This window comes from Pristis pectinata, chromosome 8 (assembly GCF_009764475.1).
Source record: "Pristis pectinata isolate sPriPec2 chromosome 8, sPriPec2.1.pri, whole genome shotgun sequence".
NCBI lineage: Eukaryota > Metazoa > Chordata > Chondrichthyes > Rhinopristiformes > Pristidae > Pristis > Pristis pectinata.
The window spans coordinates 85,004,375-85,019,315 of record NC_067412.1 but is presented as its reverse complement, the minus strand read 5'-3'; the positions used below and the strand labels follow the sequence as shown (position 1 = coordinate 85,019,315).

The following is a 14,941-nucleotide window of genomic DNA, read 5'->3' as shown; positions in this document are numbered from 1 at the left end:
GTTTTGCCTATCACCATGTCAACATTTGGCTGGTCAAGTTTCCAGGTTTCAGTGTTGGACAAGATGGCAATTTTCCTGGAGATGATAAATGGGGTGGAATGGCGCACCATCTGTTGGCAGAGATGGAAGTTGACCCTTGCTTTTTGGTTCTGTCATCAAAGCAAAGATTGTAAATAATGAAAACAGTGGGGCCAGACATGCACCACAGGTTTATGCAGGTGTGGGAAAGGCTAATGGCTAAGTATCTAAAATATAATAAGCAGGGAGGGGAGACCTTGGAAGAGAGGTTGTGGGAGATGGTGTTGTTGACAGTGTTGGGGAATAGGAAGGACAATAAGCTACATTTGGACTAATCCTGTTCTGGTTGGCTGCCGGTTACCAGTGGTGTTCCGCAAGGGTCGGTGTTGGGGCCGCTTCTTTTTACACTGCGTATCGATGACAGATTATGGAGTAAATGGTTTTGTGGCTAAGTTTGCAGATGACACCAAGATAGGTGGAGGAGTAGGGAGTACTGAAGAAACAGGAAGGTTGCAGAGAGACTTGGACAGTTTAGGAGCATGGGCAAAGAAATGGCAGATGAGATTCAATGCTGAGAAATGTGCAGTTGTACACTTTGGAAGAAGGAATAAATGGGCAGATTATTATCTAGATGGGGAGAAAATTTAAAGTACATAAGTGCAAAGGGACTTGGTGGTCCTCATGCAGGATACCCTAAAGGTTAACCACCAGGTTGGATCGGTGGTAAGAAAAGCGAATGCTATGTTGGCATTCATTTTGAGAGGTATAACGTATAAAAGTAAGGATGTGTTGATGAGGCTCTACGGGGCACTGGTGAGACCTCATTTGGAATGCTGTGTGCAGTTTTGGGCCCCTTATCTTAGGAAGGATGTACTGATGTTGGAGAGGGTTCGGAGAAGATTTACGAGGATGATTCCCGGAATGAAAGGGCTTACATACGACGAGCGATTGTCGACTCTTGGACTGTACTCATTGGAGTACAGAAGAATGAGAGGGGACCTCATAGAAACATTTCGAATGTTGAAAGGACTGGACAGAGTAGATGTGGCAAAGTTGTTTCCCTTGGTGGGTGAGTCCAGGACTAGAGGGCACAGTCTTAGAATTAGAGGGTACCAATTTAGAACAGAAATGAGAAGAAATTTCTTTAGCCAGAGGGTCGTGGATTTATGGAATTTGTTGCCACATACAGCTGTGGAGGCCCAATCATTGGGGGTGTTTGAGGAGGAGATTGATAGGTATCTAATTAGTCAAGGTATCAAGGGATATGGGGAAAAGGCCGGAAACTGGGGCTAGATAGGAATAGTTTAGCTCATGTTGAGGTAGTGGAGCAGACTTGACAGGCCGATTGGCCTACCTCTGCTCCTTTGTCTTGTGATCTTGTGATTCTCATTGCATATTTCATAATCACACTTTAATAAGGTTGAAAAGTAGTTCAGTGTTTTTCCAGATCTGATTTCTCACTACAATTTTTTTGGTATTGTGGCAACGTGATCTTGATGTAACATCTAGGGGGTGTGGATTTTATCAAGATTTTGTTGTTTAAATTGATTAACATAAAGAGGAAAAGATCCAAAATAATAACAATGCTGCAGGATTAAAATTCATCCTCAGACTCACACTAAGTGTGCAATATAGTCATCTTGTGCATGTTTCTTATTTGTTCATTCACAGATGTGGATATCACTAGCAATGTTGGGATTTGTTGTCCATCCTTAAGTTACCTGACTTAGGGAGACAAGTGTTTACCCACATTGGCAGGTCTAGGGTTACAAAGGAGAGGAAAGGCAAGTAGATTTCCTTCCTTGAAAGGAATGAGGTTTGTGTGACAATCCATTAGTTTCATGATCACCGTTACTGTTCGTCCAGACTTAAATTACACATTTGAATTTAAATATTCCATGATGGATTTGAACTCATTTCCCTCGATCAATGGTCTGGACACTTGGATCCTAGTCCAGTGATGTAACCACTATGCTGCCATACCTCAACTATAGAAATTAATGAACTGAATTTTGGATGCAGAAAACACCACTCATAAAGTAATACATCTTGTATTAAATGCATGTGACAGAAGACAAATTTCCATTGCCCCATGTTCTCTCAAACACAAAAAGCCCAATTTATGAGGACTTCTCCAACCTGCTTTCTAATGTAACTCATGCACTGGCAATGTTCATTACTCACCTATCACTCCAAGGGCCCAACCATTCAACTTTTCCCCATGGGTTCCTCATTTTGATCATAAAGATTTTTTCTGCAGTGTTACCCAGATGAACCTTCTGCATGTTTGTCACAGAATATGAATGGTTAATCTTCAGCCCATGCAATTTGTTAGCTATCAGTTCCTTGTTTAGTTTATCCTGCAAATAGTCAAGAGGACTTCGTTCATTTCTCATTTCACAATATGATTTGCTGAAAAACTGCATCACAGTCAAGTAAGTAGTAACTTTTTAATGCATATAAATAAAACCGATGCTGGAAGTCTGAAATAAAAACAGAAAATGCTGGGAAAACTGATCAGGTCAGGTAACATCTGTGGACAGAGAAACAGTTAACATTTCTGTTGAAGTTCTGATGGGGATGTTTCATCTCAAACCTTAACTAAGTAATCTTCTGGTTCATTCCAATCTCTAATATTAAAAAGGAACCAGAACACAAGTTTTTTAAGGATATGCAGGAACAAACATTCAGAACTTTGCACTCTATTTGTTTTTTTTTCCTTTTTGGGTCTTCTTTGTCCTTTCTATTTAAGATATTTCAGTTACTGATTTTAAGTTAAGGAAGACATAGGAGAAAGAAGCAGAAGCCCCTTTGGCTTGCATTACCATTCAATAAGACCATGGGTGGTCTTTCATCTCAGTGTCACCTTCCTGCACTAACCTTCCCATTTCTTGATTCTCTTAACATCCCAAAATCCCCCCCCCCCCAAAAAAAACCTCTGGATTTTCTTTGCTCCTCATAATTTTGATCTAGAGAAATGTATCCAAGAAATCTAAGGTAAATTGTTTTGACTACTCTCTCTATCCTGATCCTGCATAATATTTAATCATAGAACATCACAGTATCATGCCTTGGTTGAGATTTCAAGTAACATGCACTTTCACTGGACAAAAATTCAATTGAATAAATAATTAGATTTAATTTTGATATTATGTCAAAAAGATCTTCACACATAAACAAGGGGTCACAAATCAAGTATTATATGCAGCTTTCCTTTTTACCCCCCTCGCAGTCTTTCCAATTTTGGGACTCAACTCCATGTGGGCAAATGAAGCTTCCAACCTGCTGAAAGGTTTGAACTATTTCAGCTCACAGATACTCCCTGATCAGGTATAGATTTAAATACAGCTGAACAGTTATGATTAGGGAAGCCATTCACTGAGAGTACGACTAGATTCCAGGATCTGTACAACTAGAGCAGGGGACACCTTTCTGAGTCATGTTCTCTGTGTTCAACTGCAGTGAGAGCTGCAGGGCTGCCACCTCTCCACAGTGGTATGAGTGAAACTAGCAACTGCACAGTATGGATGTGAAGATACATCTGTATGATCTATTATGATGGCTCAGTGTGCGGCAATCAAGCACATCTTCCAAGAGCAATTGGCAACTGGCTAAATATCTCAAGTTATTAACTTTAATTTCAATTGGTTGATTTTTGTATCAAAGTTTCCTTTGGAGAGACAGCTTGGTGCATTTTCTTTAGCTTCTATTCATAGTCAAAAAGGGAAATTTATCTCCATATAACAAGAGGATCTTAAATGCCCCTTTCTGGGTGGATAGGATTAAGAAATCCAAGACTTACTTTGGGATGCAATACCTTGGGATGTTATTTTTCTGCCTTATTGCTCTGTGTCAACATATTAGATTTCTTCATAGTGTTTTGAAGTTTGCTTATGGTATTCAAGCTACTTTGTGATTAAGGTGCCATGTATGTTTGTTCTATCATGAACAATCTATCCATCTATCATGTGAACACAATGGATTATAAAGTAACTGTTCATTATTAAAATTCCTACATTATATTGAAGACAATCAGTTATAACATAAAGAAATACATGAATATAGAACAGTACAGCACAGGAACAATCCCTTCAGCCCACGAAGTCTGATGCCAATTTAAAATGCAAATATCTGCCTGCACATGGTCTATATCCCTCCATTTCCTGCCTGTTCATGTGTCTGACTAAATGCCTCATAAACATTGCCATCATATCTGCTTCCACCACTTCCCCTGGTACCTGTGTTCCAGGCACCTACCAATCTTCTTTAAACTTCCCACCTCTCATCTTAAATCTATGCCCTCTAGTATTTGATATTTACACCCTGGAGAAAGACTCTGACCATCTACCCTGTCTATGCCTCTCAGAACTTTAGATACTACTATCATGTCTCTCAGCCTCTGATGCTCCAGAGTAAATAATTCAAGTTTGTCCAACCTCTCCTTGGAGCTAATACTCTTCAATCCGGACAACATCCCGGTGAACCTCTCTTGTGCTCTTTCCAAAGCCTCCACATCCTTCCTGTACTGCAGAGATCAGAAATGCACACAATACTCCAAAGTGGCCTAACCAAAGTTTTATACAGCTGCAACATGACATGCCAAATTTTATACTGAAAATATCTTGATTAATATTTCATTTAAGGGTGATAACTTTTCTGATCAGCGTGAGAGTAGAGAGGCTGCGGTTGCTATGAGTTTCCATTTTTCAGCTATATTAACATTTTAAAAATCCGATTCAAATGTTTTATTTATATGCAGAAGGACTGCTATGAGATGGTCTAAGAGAGCATGGACTGCAATTCCATGATGATGTGAAATCAGATGCAATAAGTCTTCCAAAGATTATTTTGAATACTTAACCTATCCTGAATTGATTCAATTATTTTCTGAGAGCAATCTTCTGTCTAAAATCTCAACTTTAAGATTAAGCAGTGTAGCCCTTTAACTTTTTATTTCAGAATGGTTAAAGTAAATCTTTTGCGTCCAATGCCATCAATAGCATAAGCTGGCACTAAATTAATCTTCATCTGTGCTGGCTATTAAATACTTCTGGCTGTTTCTAGATTGGGTTAGATGTTTGTTTGCTTTGGCTACTCCAGCTCAGTGCTTGATTCCATACTTGGAAGACTCTTTACTGCACCAGATTGCGGTTTATCCTGTTCCAAACATCATCTTCATGCTTTCTCTGAATTGAAAATTTCAGTATCAATGCGGAGATTGATCTTCACAGGAAGAAGGTTGAAGCTTTCAAATTCAATTGATTAATGGCTGACATTCTAACCCATAGATCTAGCCCTCTTTTTGACCTGATTGCAATCAATCCACAGTTATGGCAAAGAATAGTCTTGAATATTTATTCTGAGTATGGTGTTCAATATTTGAATTCTGTTTGAAATCTAGTCTGACTCCATTCTGTACAGAGAGTGATGCGTGTTTAGCAGATGAAGAGGTAAATCGAGGGCCTATCAACTTCCTCAGGTGAGTTTGTAAGATCCCATCACACTATTTTGATGAAGAGTGGCAACATTATCCCTGGCAACCCGGCCAGTCTGTAGTCCTTAATAACATCACTAAAAACAGATTACTTGCTCATTATCACATTGCAGTTTGTGGGAGTTTGCTATGTGCAATTTCTCTGCAGCTTTGTCTAATTTACATAATGACTGCACTGTTTTAAAAAAACACTTCATTGTCTGCAAACCATTTGGTGGCACCTTGAGCTATTAACAGACACTATCGGAAATAATGTGGCAGTTCATTCATGGAAATGAGACAGAAAAGAGACACATACATGGATGGAACAGCTGATCATCCCTCCTCGCCTGTACACTTTTAACAGCTTCATAAATAGCTTCACATTACTGACTTTGTTTTCTGCACATTTGGCCTTCTGTATGTCAATGGTTTCTGCCACTGCGCCAGTGAAATCAACAATCGCATCGCCAGCATTTCCTCCATCCAGAGCTTCATAGCACCCTGCCAATCTGTAAGCAACAACACAAAGGAATTCCACAATGAAAGGAATGTTGATATTTTGGCTTGAAAACATGCATCAGGACATTATATGAAATTCTATCATATTACGATCACTGTGCTTGAACTACCACATCATCAGTTGACCTTATCTCAACACACAAATCTAAAATAGCTTGTTGCCTTTTTAGTTCCTCAACATACTGATCAGAAACAATATTTCTTATAACCTCCATGAATATACCCTCCACAACTTACTAATGATTTATTTTGAACAAGCTAAACTATATGCAGGTTAAAGTACTCTGTAATTACTGCATGAGTTTGGACTTCTGGTTTTCTGATTTATAACATGCTCAGATTTATCTTTGTTTTAAGGAGGGGGTGTGCTATATTTACTACCCCTAGTATTTTACTACCCCATGCTATTTTTTAGCTCCATCCATATTGAATTTACTTTTCGATTTTCTGTGCTCATATCCTTCCCCTATACTAGTATTTATGTGGTACTCGTCTTTCTCTCTGTGCAATAACATTCACAGTTTGGAAACTTGCCATGATCTGTGTTATCCATCATCTGTTCCCTGTAATTTGAATTCTATTGAAGGCTCCAGTGTAAATATGTGTAATGAGTGCACGTACGCACTTGTTTGCATGCTTTCAACTAGTTCATTTTCAAATAGTTCCTATGTATCATGTTCTGATACCAGTACAAATAGAGCAACTTACTGAGTTTGCTTTGGGACCAGAAACCACTTATTACCATAAAACTTTAGGTCTCAGGTCTTAAATTGCTGGTCTGGAATATGAAGCAAATGATCAATGTTTACAGCAGAAGTGGGAGAAAGAGATCTAATAGATTTGGTAATATTGTAACCAATGTGGCCAACACACAGGAGTACATGATATTGGATAAATTCCAGGTTCCCAGATCCATTGGATAACCCAAAATGTTTTTTTTTGGCAATTGAGACAAGTAATCTGCAAGTCACCACACGTTTCATTATCAATAGAATTGTGATGGCTCCACTATCTTACTTTGCATATGCCTTCTCCAACAATGCACTCCAGAATTCTTCCTTGGAGTTGGAGTGACAAAACAGGAGTTTGCCATTCATTGTTGGAAGACGATCATCTATCACGACATCAGTCCATTCGCCAAAACGCCAAAACCGGAAGTGAAAGATGCCTGCATGATTATTTGGATTTTTTGAGTCCCAGTCCTGCTTCTTCCAGTCTGGGATGACCTGCATTCACCAAGAAGAAATTATTTACGATAGGCTGAATACAAGCATTGCGACCATTTTGAGCTATAAAATACAGTTATAATTTTTTTATTCCTTGCCTTCTGTTTCCCCATTCTCTCCTTTCCCATTCACATACATTCTATTTTATGCTGATAATTTTGCACTGAAAAGATGTGTTTCAAATCATTCTCTCTTTTTTTTCCACCATCCTCTTTGAAGCCAAGGCCATTTCTATTAACTAAGAAATAGAGCTTGCAGCCCTAAAGATACATGGAGTTCTCAGAGTGAAGACTCCATGCACTTGCCCAGTCAGTCAAAGAACAAATATGGTTTTAGGAGAGATTCCAAACAGCTCTAAAGAGTAGTGAGTACCAGAGGGTGTTCTATTGCAAGATCACATATTATTGAGAACATACCATTGGCCAGAACACACCGCTGGCCAGCTCCTTTGCTAAACCAGGTGGGAAGGGCAAGTTTGAGGTTGGTAGAGCCAGTTTTGGAACTACAAGGGAGGCCTTAGATGCACTGGTTGCAAGCCAGAGGTTTTGTTTTGAAACACTAAGATTAACTTTCCTGCTTCTCCAGAGCCCATAAAAACAAATCAGAAAATATGCTGGGTCTCAGCTGGACAGAATCCAGGGCTCCCTGCAAGTATTTCTACCTAGCTCATTGAGTGCTGTAAAATTTCACAGAAAATATCTGGCTGAACTCTACGAATTTGTAGATGTATTTTCCATTCAGGTTTCTATAACCTTAACGAGCAGATACTTAACAATTGTTTCAGGAAAGCTCCCTCAATGTCACCCAAAACCCAAAAAGCTCCCTCAATGTCACCCAGACCCAAAAAGGTCTGGCATATCTTGCTGCAATTTTGGAAATCCTTTTCCACTTTTATGTTGGCAAATTAGACGCCATGAACTTCTCACACATCATATTTCCATTGCCAGTAGACGAGGAAAGTTGGATCAGCCATGATGTTATTGAATGGCAGAGCAAGCTTGACAGGCTAAATGGCCTACTCCTGTTCCTAGTTCTTAAGGTCTTATGAATGCTGCTAGGAGCTGGCTTGTGGCAAGAGTGACTCTAGACCCAGAGAGATAAGTAAAAGTTGGACAGATGTCTCATTCTGCTGAAACTTTACCTTCAAAAACGAGTGATCTCAGTGTATTAATTTACTTGCTACCCCACTCCCGAAACAGCATTTGAACTCAATTCCTCTGTTGCAGTTTATGCCGGCAGCAATTACTGTCTCATATTCTTCGCCTGACATCTATTATGTCCTATTAATAATGCACTGGCCATCTGAATTTCCACATTCAATGCAGCAGTGACACATTTAATGATGAATAAGAAGCAATCAGAGGTGGGCAAGTTGAGTAAAATGGAAGTGGTTGACAGATGTGAGAAATGAATAATTTAATGCCAAAGTGATTTGTCATGGCAAATTGCAAGTCAATATAATGTGTAAATAGGACCAAAATAATGTCAACTTATCCTCAACGATATCCCACTCTGCTGAAACACCATCTGACCAAGTTATAACTTTGAGTTTAATCTTATTTAGAAGACTAATACACTGCGTAAAAATAAACTCGCTGCATATTTCAAAGGTTTAAGAAAGGTCAAGACAATATCATGATTTAAACAAAGTCCTCACCTTTTGCCACTGACTGTCCCGAAGAGCTAAACAGGAACAGGCAGCTACAAACCAGCAATTCCCCAGATCCCCTTGGTTTAAATCGTGTGAACTGATTCCATTTACAACCAGCTGAGGAGATTCACATAGGTCCTGGGAGAAACATTAAAAAGACAAGAAAATTAACCCTACTATTGACAGAGTACAGATTTTTCACTATTTCCAAATGGACAACAAATTGAAAACTCTCAACCTAGACTTTTCCTTGATGCAAATATCCTCAATTGCATCTGTAGAATGTTGTCCTGTCCAGTCATATTGCAACGTCAGATTGACAAGAAGTTGAAAGGGCCATTTATCACTTTTAAAAAAAGGTCTTGGAAGTGCACACATCCCTGCTGACATGTTAAAACTTGGTGAGGAGAAACCTCAGATACAAATTCACAACCTCATTTCGCACAACTGGAGCATTTCAGAGATGCCATAATCATGGCCAATTATAAAAAAGGAAACAAATCCAATCATGGTAACTATGGAAGGGTTTCCTTGCTGTCTACCACGAGGAAAGTCCTCAACCACCTCCTCCCATTGGTCAAACAGCTGCTTCCTGATTTGCGGATTAGATTCTGTCCACCTAAATTCAAAATGGATGTGACCTTCACCACTTACCAACGCCAAGAAAAATGCAAGCAGTAGCATCAACTGCCACATATGGCCTTACAGAAGTCTTTGATTCTGTAACTTGAGAGGTACTGTGGAGCATCATTCTCAACTTTCAAAAGTTCCTCTCCTTCCTACTTCTGCTGCATGATGGCATGCAAGTCAGGATTCTAATAAACAGGTCTCCCACAGGTCCAGGCTAGTGCACACTGGGGTGAAACAAGGCTATGTCATCATTTCTACACTTCCTTCAATTATTCACCTCAACTCCAACACAATTCCCACTTGGACTAATTTTACAGGATGAATGAGAAATTGCTCGGCCTATATTGCCTCAATTTCAAAATGCAGTTTCTTCCCATTAGCTGTTTAATTGTCCACCACGACTCGGGACTAGATATGGCAGGACTACAGAGTTTTGATCTGATCCATTGGCTTTGAGTAGTTTAGTTCTATCTATTGCTCGTTGTAGTGGGTAAACTGTTTCCCACTACCAGGTTAGAATATCCTAAGGCATCAATAGAGTGCATTGTGGGGACAGCAATTTTCAGCTGCTCATCGCTCACTTTTCAAATGCAAAATAGAAATGAGTTAAGATTGCAGCACTGGGAAAGCAGATCACAATGCTTCCTGTCACGAACCAGCAACAAAAGAAACACACTGAGCATGATTCAGTGTTAAAAACTATTTTATTAATCACTACTTATGATAATACGTAAAATAAAAGTAAAAATGTTAGTATGTTAGAATTCAAAAATGTTAAACCTCGAACGTTAACCCCAAAACTAAACTCGTCGTGTGTGTGTGTGTGACAAAGTCCCAAACTCCAAGTTCCGGAATGGTTCTTAAAGTTCAGTTCCGCAAGCCATAAGGTGAAACATGAGCAAGGGCTTCTTCAACAACCACCGTTGTCAGAAGATAAGACGTAGGTGTAGAGAACATAGGGAGAGTAAATACGAAATCCAAATGTTCCACGATGGAACCCAAACGACACTTCAGTGTTTACTCGGTAGTGACTTCCTCACCCCGAAAAGCATCCGAACCGTGGTCGTCCACACACAAATACCTGTTTCCTTCTACAGGTCAGCAACAAAGTGAACTCCACCGGATTACTTCCAACTTCCATACATGGATTTCAGTGGCAAACACAGTTATTGTTTCTCATCCATCGATAGAGAAAACAAGCAGGCTGGTGTCTCTCTCCCTTCTCTCTCTCTCTTTCTTCTTCTAACTTCTTCAACAACGTCATTACGTCCTTTATCTTCTATTGACGTAAGCACGCCCCACACACACATACACACACACTCTCTATCTTAAAGGGACTTTCACTGAGTCCATAACACCTCCCACCTAAAAAAAAAATTTTCCCAAGAAAATTTTAACCGCGCATAGAGTTAGTAATGTTAATAATTATCACGCTACACAACTACAGACTATCAGATTAGTATAGATACATGTTTCCCATTTAACATCGGGAAAGACAATCAGCAATCACATTATCTTTGCCTTTAATGTGAGTTATCATGAGATCAAACTCTTGCAAAATTAAACTCCAGTTTAACAGCCTTCTGTTCTTGTTTTTGACTCGGCTCAGAAACACCAATGGGTTATGATCTGTATACACAGTCAATGGTTTCTGAGCGGTGCAAACATATACACTGAAATGTTGCAAGGCTAAAACAAGCGACAGTAATTCTTTCTCTATGGTGGAATAATTCTTTTGATGCTCATTAAATTTCTTTGAAAAGTAAGCTACAGGATGGTCAATATCATCAAGGTCACCCTTCTGCAACAACACAGCTCCTGCAGCTTCATCACTGGCATCTACTGCTAATGAAAATGGCTTTTCAAAGTCAGGTGTTCTGAGCACAGGATGGTAGCATAAAATGGCTTTCAACTTCTTAAATGCTTCTTGACAAGAATCTGTCCAAACAAACTTTACTCCCTTCTTCAGAAGATTAGTTAGGGGAAGAGCAATATCAGCAAAATTTTTACAAAATTTTCGATAATATCCAACCATTCCCAAAAATCTTCTAACAGTCCTCGTACCTGTGGGAATAGGGAACTCAGATATTGCTTGAACTTTTGCCTGAACAGGAGCTTGCTTGCCTTGACCTACAACATAACCAAGATACGTCACAGTGGCATGGCCAAATTCACTTTTAGCCAAGTTAACTGTAAGGTTAGCCTTGGAAAGTCTTTCAAACAACCTTTCTAACGCAGAGATGTGATCCTCCCATGTATCATTCCCAGTCACTAAGTCGTCAATGTAGGCATCTGTATGTTTTAACCCATGAATCACTGAATTAATCATTCTTTGAAATGTTGCCGGAGCATTTTTCATTCCAAATGGCAAAACATTGTATTCATACAATCCAGAAGGGGTTACAAAGGCTGAAATTTCCCTTCCTCTATCTGTTAATGGAACACACCAGTACCCTTTTAATAGGTCAATCTTTGTAAGAAATTTTGCCTTTCCCACTCTGTCTATGCAATCATCCACCCTAGGAATAGGGTAAGCATCTGACTTTGTTACAGCATTCACTTTCCTGTAATCTGTGCAAAATCTAACAGTTCCATCAGGTTTAGGTACAATAACACAGGGCGAACTCCAATTTGAACTAGAATGTCTAATAATATCATTTTCCAACATGTATTTTGTTTCCTGATCAACAAGTTTACTTTTTTCCACATTCATTCGATATGGGTGTTGTTTGATTGGTTTTGCATCCTCAACATCAACATCATGGGTAATTATCGATGTTCTGTTTGGAACATCTGGGAACAGATTTTTAAATTTTAAAATTAATTCTCTCATCTGTTGTTTTTGTGAAACTTGTAAATGATCCAACTTCGTTTCAAGGTTCTCCAGGATATTTTGGTTTTTTAGTTTCGATGGAACAATATTTGGTCTAAATTGGCCTTACTCAACATCAACATCAGGCATTCTAGAAACAACCTTTACATCATCCACCAAGGCCACCACTGAATCCCTCTCATAATAAGGTTTTAGCATGTTTACATGACAGAGTTGGGTTTTCTTGCGTCTATCTGGTGTTTTGATTATATATGTTAGATCAGTCACTCGAGATTCAATAACATAGGGTCCAGAAAAATGAGCTTGCAAGGGATTATTTTGGCTAGGGAAAAATACCAATACCTTTTGCCCCACTGCGAATGTCCTAGGCCGAGCACGTCTATCAAAATATGTCTTCATTCTTATCTGGCTGGTTTTCAAATTCTCTCTCACTAGCTGGCAGACTCTCTCCAACCGAGTTTTAAATTTTTGGACATAGTCCAAAAGACTCAAGTGCACTTCCTCATTAACCCATTGCTCTCTTAACAATTCCAAAGGTCCTCTCACCCTATGTCCAAATACAAGCTCAAACGGACTAAATCCTATTGACTCCTAGATTGATTCTCTAATGGCAAACAAAAGTAAATGGATACCTTCATCCCAATCCTTGGTGTTTTCAAAGCAATAAGTCTTCAGCATATTTTTGAGAGTAGAATGAAATCTCTCCAGAGCTCCTTGAGATTCTGGGTGATATGCAGATGATACAATCTGCTTTGCTCCCAGCTCATAGACTATTTGTTGAAAAATTTTTGACATAAAATTACTACCTTGATCAGATTGGATTTCTTTTGGCAAACCAAACAAGGTAAAAAATTTTACAAGAGCCTTTGACACCGTCTTGGCCTTAATATTTCTAAGGGGTATTGCCTCTGGAAATCTAGAAGTGGCACACATGATGGTTAACAAATACTGATTTCCAGTCTTAGACTTTGGTAATGGGCCAACACAGTCCACAATCACCTTCGAAAAGGGTTCACCAAAAGCAGGAATTGGTTTCAAAGGAGCCACAGGGGGGTTTTGATTTGGTTTACCTACCATCTGACATGTGTGGCAGGTTCGACAAAACATCACCACATCTTTTCTCAAACCAGGCCAATAGAATTGTTTCAAGATCTTCCCTACAGTTTTATTCACACCAAAATGACCACCCAAAGGCATACTATGGGCCAGGTTTAAAATCTCATCCCTATAAACCTTTGGAACAACAACCTGATGAATAACTTCCCATTCCTCATTAACAGGAACATGAGGAGATCTCCATTTCCTCATTAACACTCTATTTTTGACATAATATCCAATTGGCACTTTTTCAATCTCCTCACATGAGAGTGCTTTTTCTTTCAATTCTGTCAACTCAGGGTCCTTTGTCTGTTCCACCATAAAATCCTTCCTCGACAAAGACAAATCTTTAAATTCAGGCTCACTATAAGGATATTGATCCTCCAGTGAAGACAGAAAAGTCTCAGATAAGGCATCATAATTTTCTTCCTGTTTAGGACTGTCACAAGGAACTACATCAGACTGCACCGGACTGTCTGTCTTGGCTAATTCTCTAGCTCTAGCTCGAGTCACCGCACATGATGGGTAAACATCTGGATCATTCTCAGACTCATCAATCCTTGGTTTGGTCGTTAACCGTACCACAGGAACAATTTCTCCATCTGCAAGGTCATTTCCCAATAACAAAGAAACTCCTTCCACTGGCAACCTAGGTCTTATCCCTATCTCGACTGGTCCTTCTACGAACTTTGACTTTAAAATCACCCTGTGTAAAGGGACAGATATGGTGTCATCTGTAACGCCTCGCACTAGATTTACCTCACCAGTGTCACTTTCTTCACCAAAATTTAAAACACTGTCCAGCAAGAGAGATTGACTAGCCCCAGTATCTCTAAGAATTTTCACTGGCACCTGGGGTGACTCATCATTCAGTGAAACAAAACCCTCTGATACATACGAACGGAATTCCTTTCTCACCTCCTCCAACTTTTCCGCTTTTCCCTCTTGCAAGGACTGATCTTTAACAGCATCTCCTAAACCTTTTTGATTTTTAATTGCCTGAAAGCAAGCATTGGGCACAGCTTCCTTCTTTTTCTTCAAAAGGGCACAATTAGATATCACGTGGCCAGGTTTCCTACAGTAATAACAAGTACGCTCAACAGGTTTCTCCAGCCCTGGCTTCTTTTCATCCTTTCCTTTATGATTACCTCCCAATTTAATCTCTGGTTTACCTGGATTGTCTTTGTAACTCTTTTGAAAGGTTTTAGGTTGTCCCCATTTGGATTTATGGGTTAAAGCATAATCATCTGCCAACCTAGCAGTTTCTTGTAAAGTTTCCACTGCCTTTTCATTTAAATATGTTGTTAATTCAGCTGGAACACATCTTTTAAAGTCTTCCACTAGTATCAATTCTGTCAATTTATCATAATCCCCATCTACATTTTTAGCCATGTACCATCGTTCAAAACATATTCTCTTTCCATTGGCAAATTCCATATAAGTCTGATCTGCAGATTTCCTCAAGTCTCTGAATTTTTGTCTATAAGCCT

General features: G+C 39.3%; 1 protein-coding gene across 1 annotated transcript in view; it reads right to left on the bottom strand.

Moving 5' to 3' along the window:
* The window catches only part of LOC127573617 (calpain-5-like), a 110,909-nt gene that overhangs the window by 21,451 nt on the left and 74,517 nt on the right, over positions 1-14,941 (bottom strand). Inside the window, exons 2-5 of the mRNA XM_052021996.1 lie at positions 8,897-9,028; positions 7,031-7,239; positions 5,811-6,003; positions 2,203-2,378 (exon numbers count right to left, since the gene is read on the bottom strand). Of these exons, the coding sequence (XP_051877956.1) occupies positions 2,203-2,378; positions 5,811-6,003; positions 7,031-7,239; positions 8,897-9,028 (710 nt within the window). The remainder of the gene's footprint in view (positions 1-2,202; positions 2,379-5,810; positions 6,004-7,030; positions 7,240-8,896; positions 9,029-14,941) is intronic.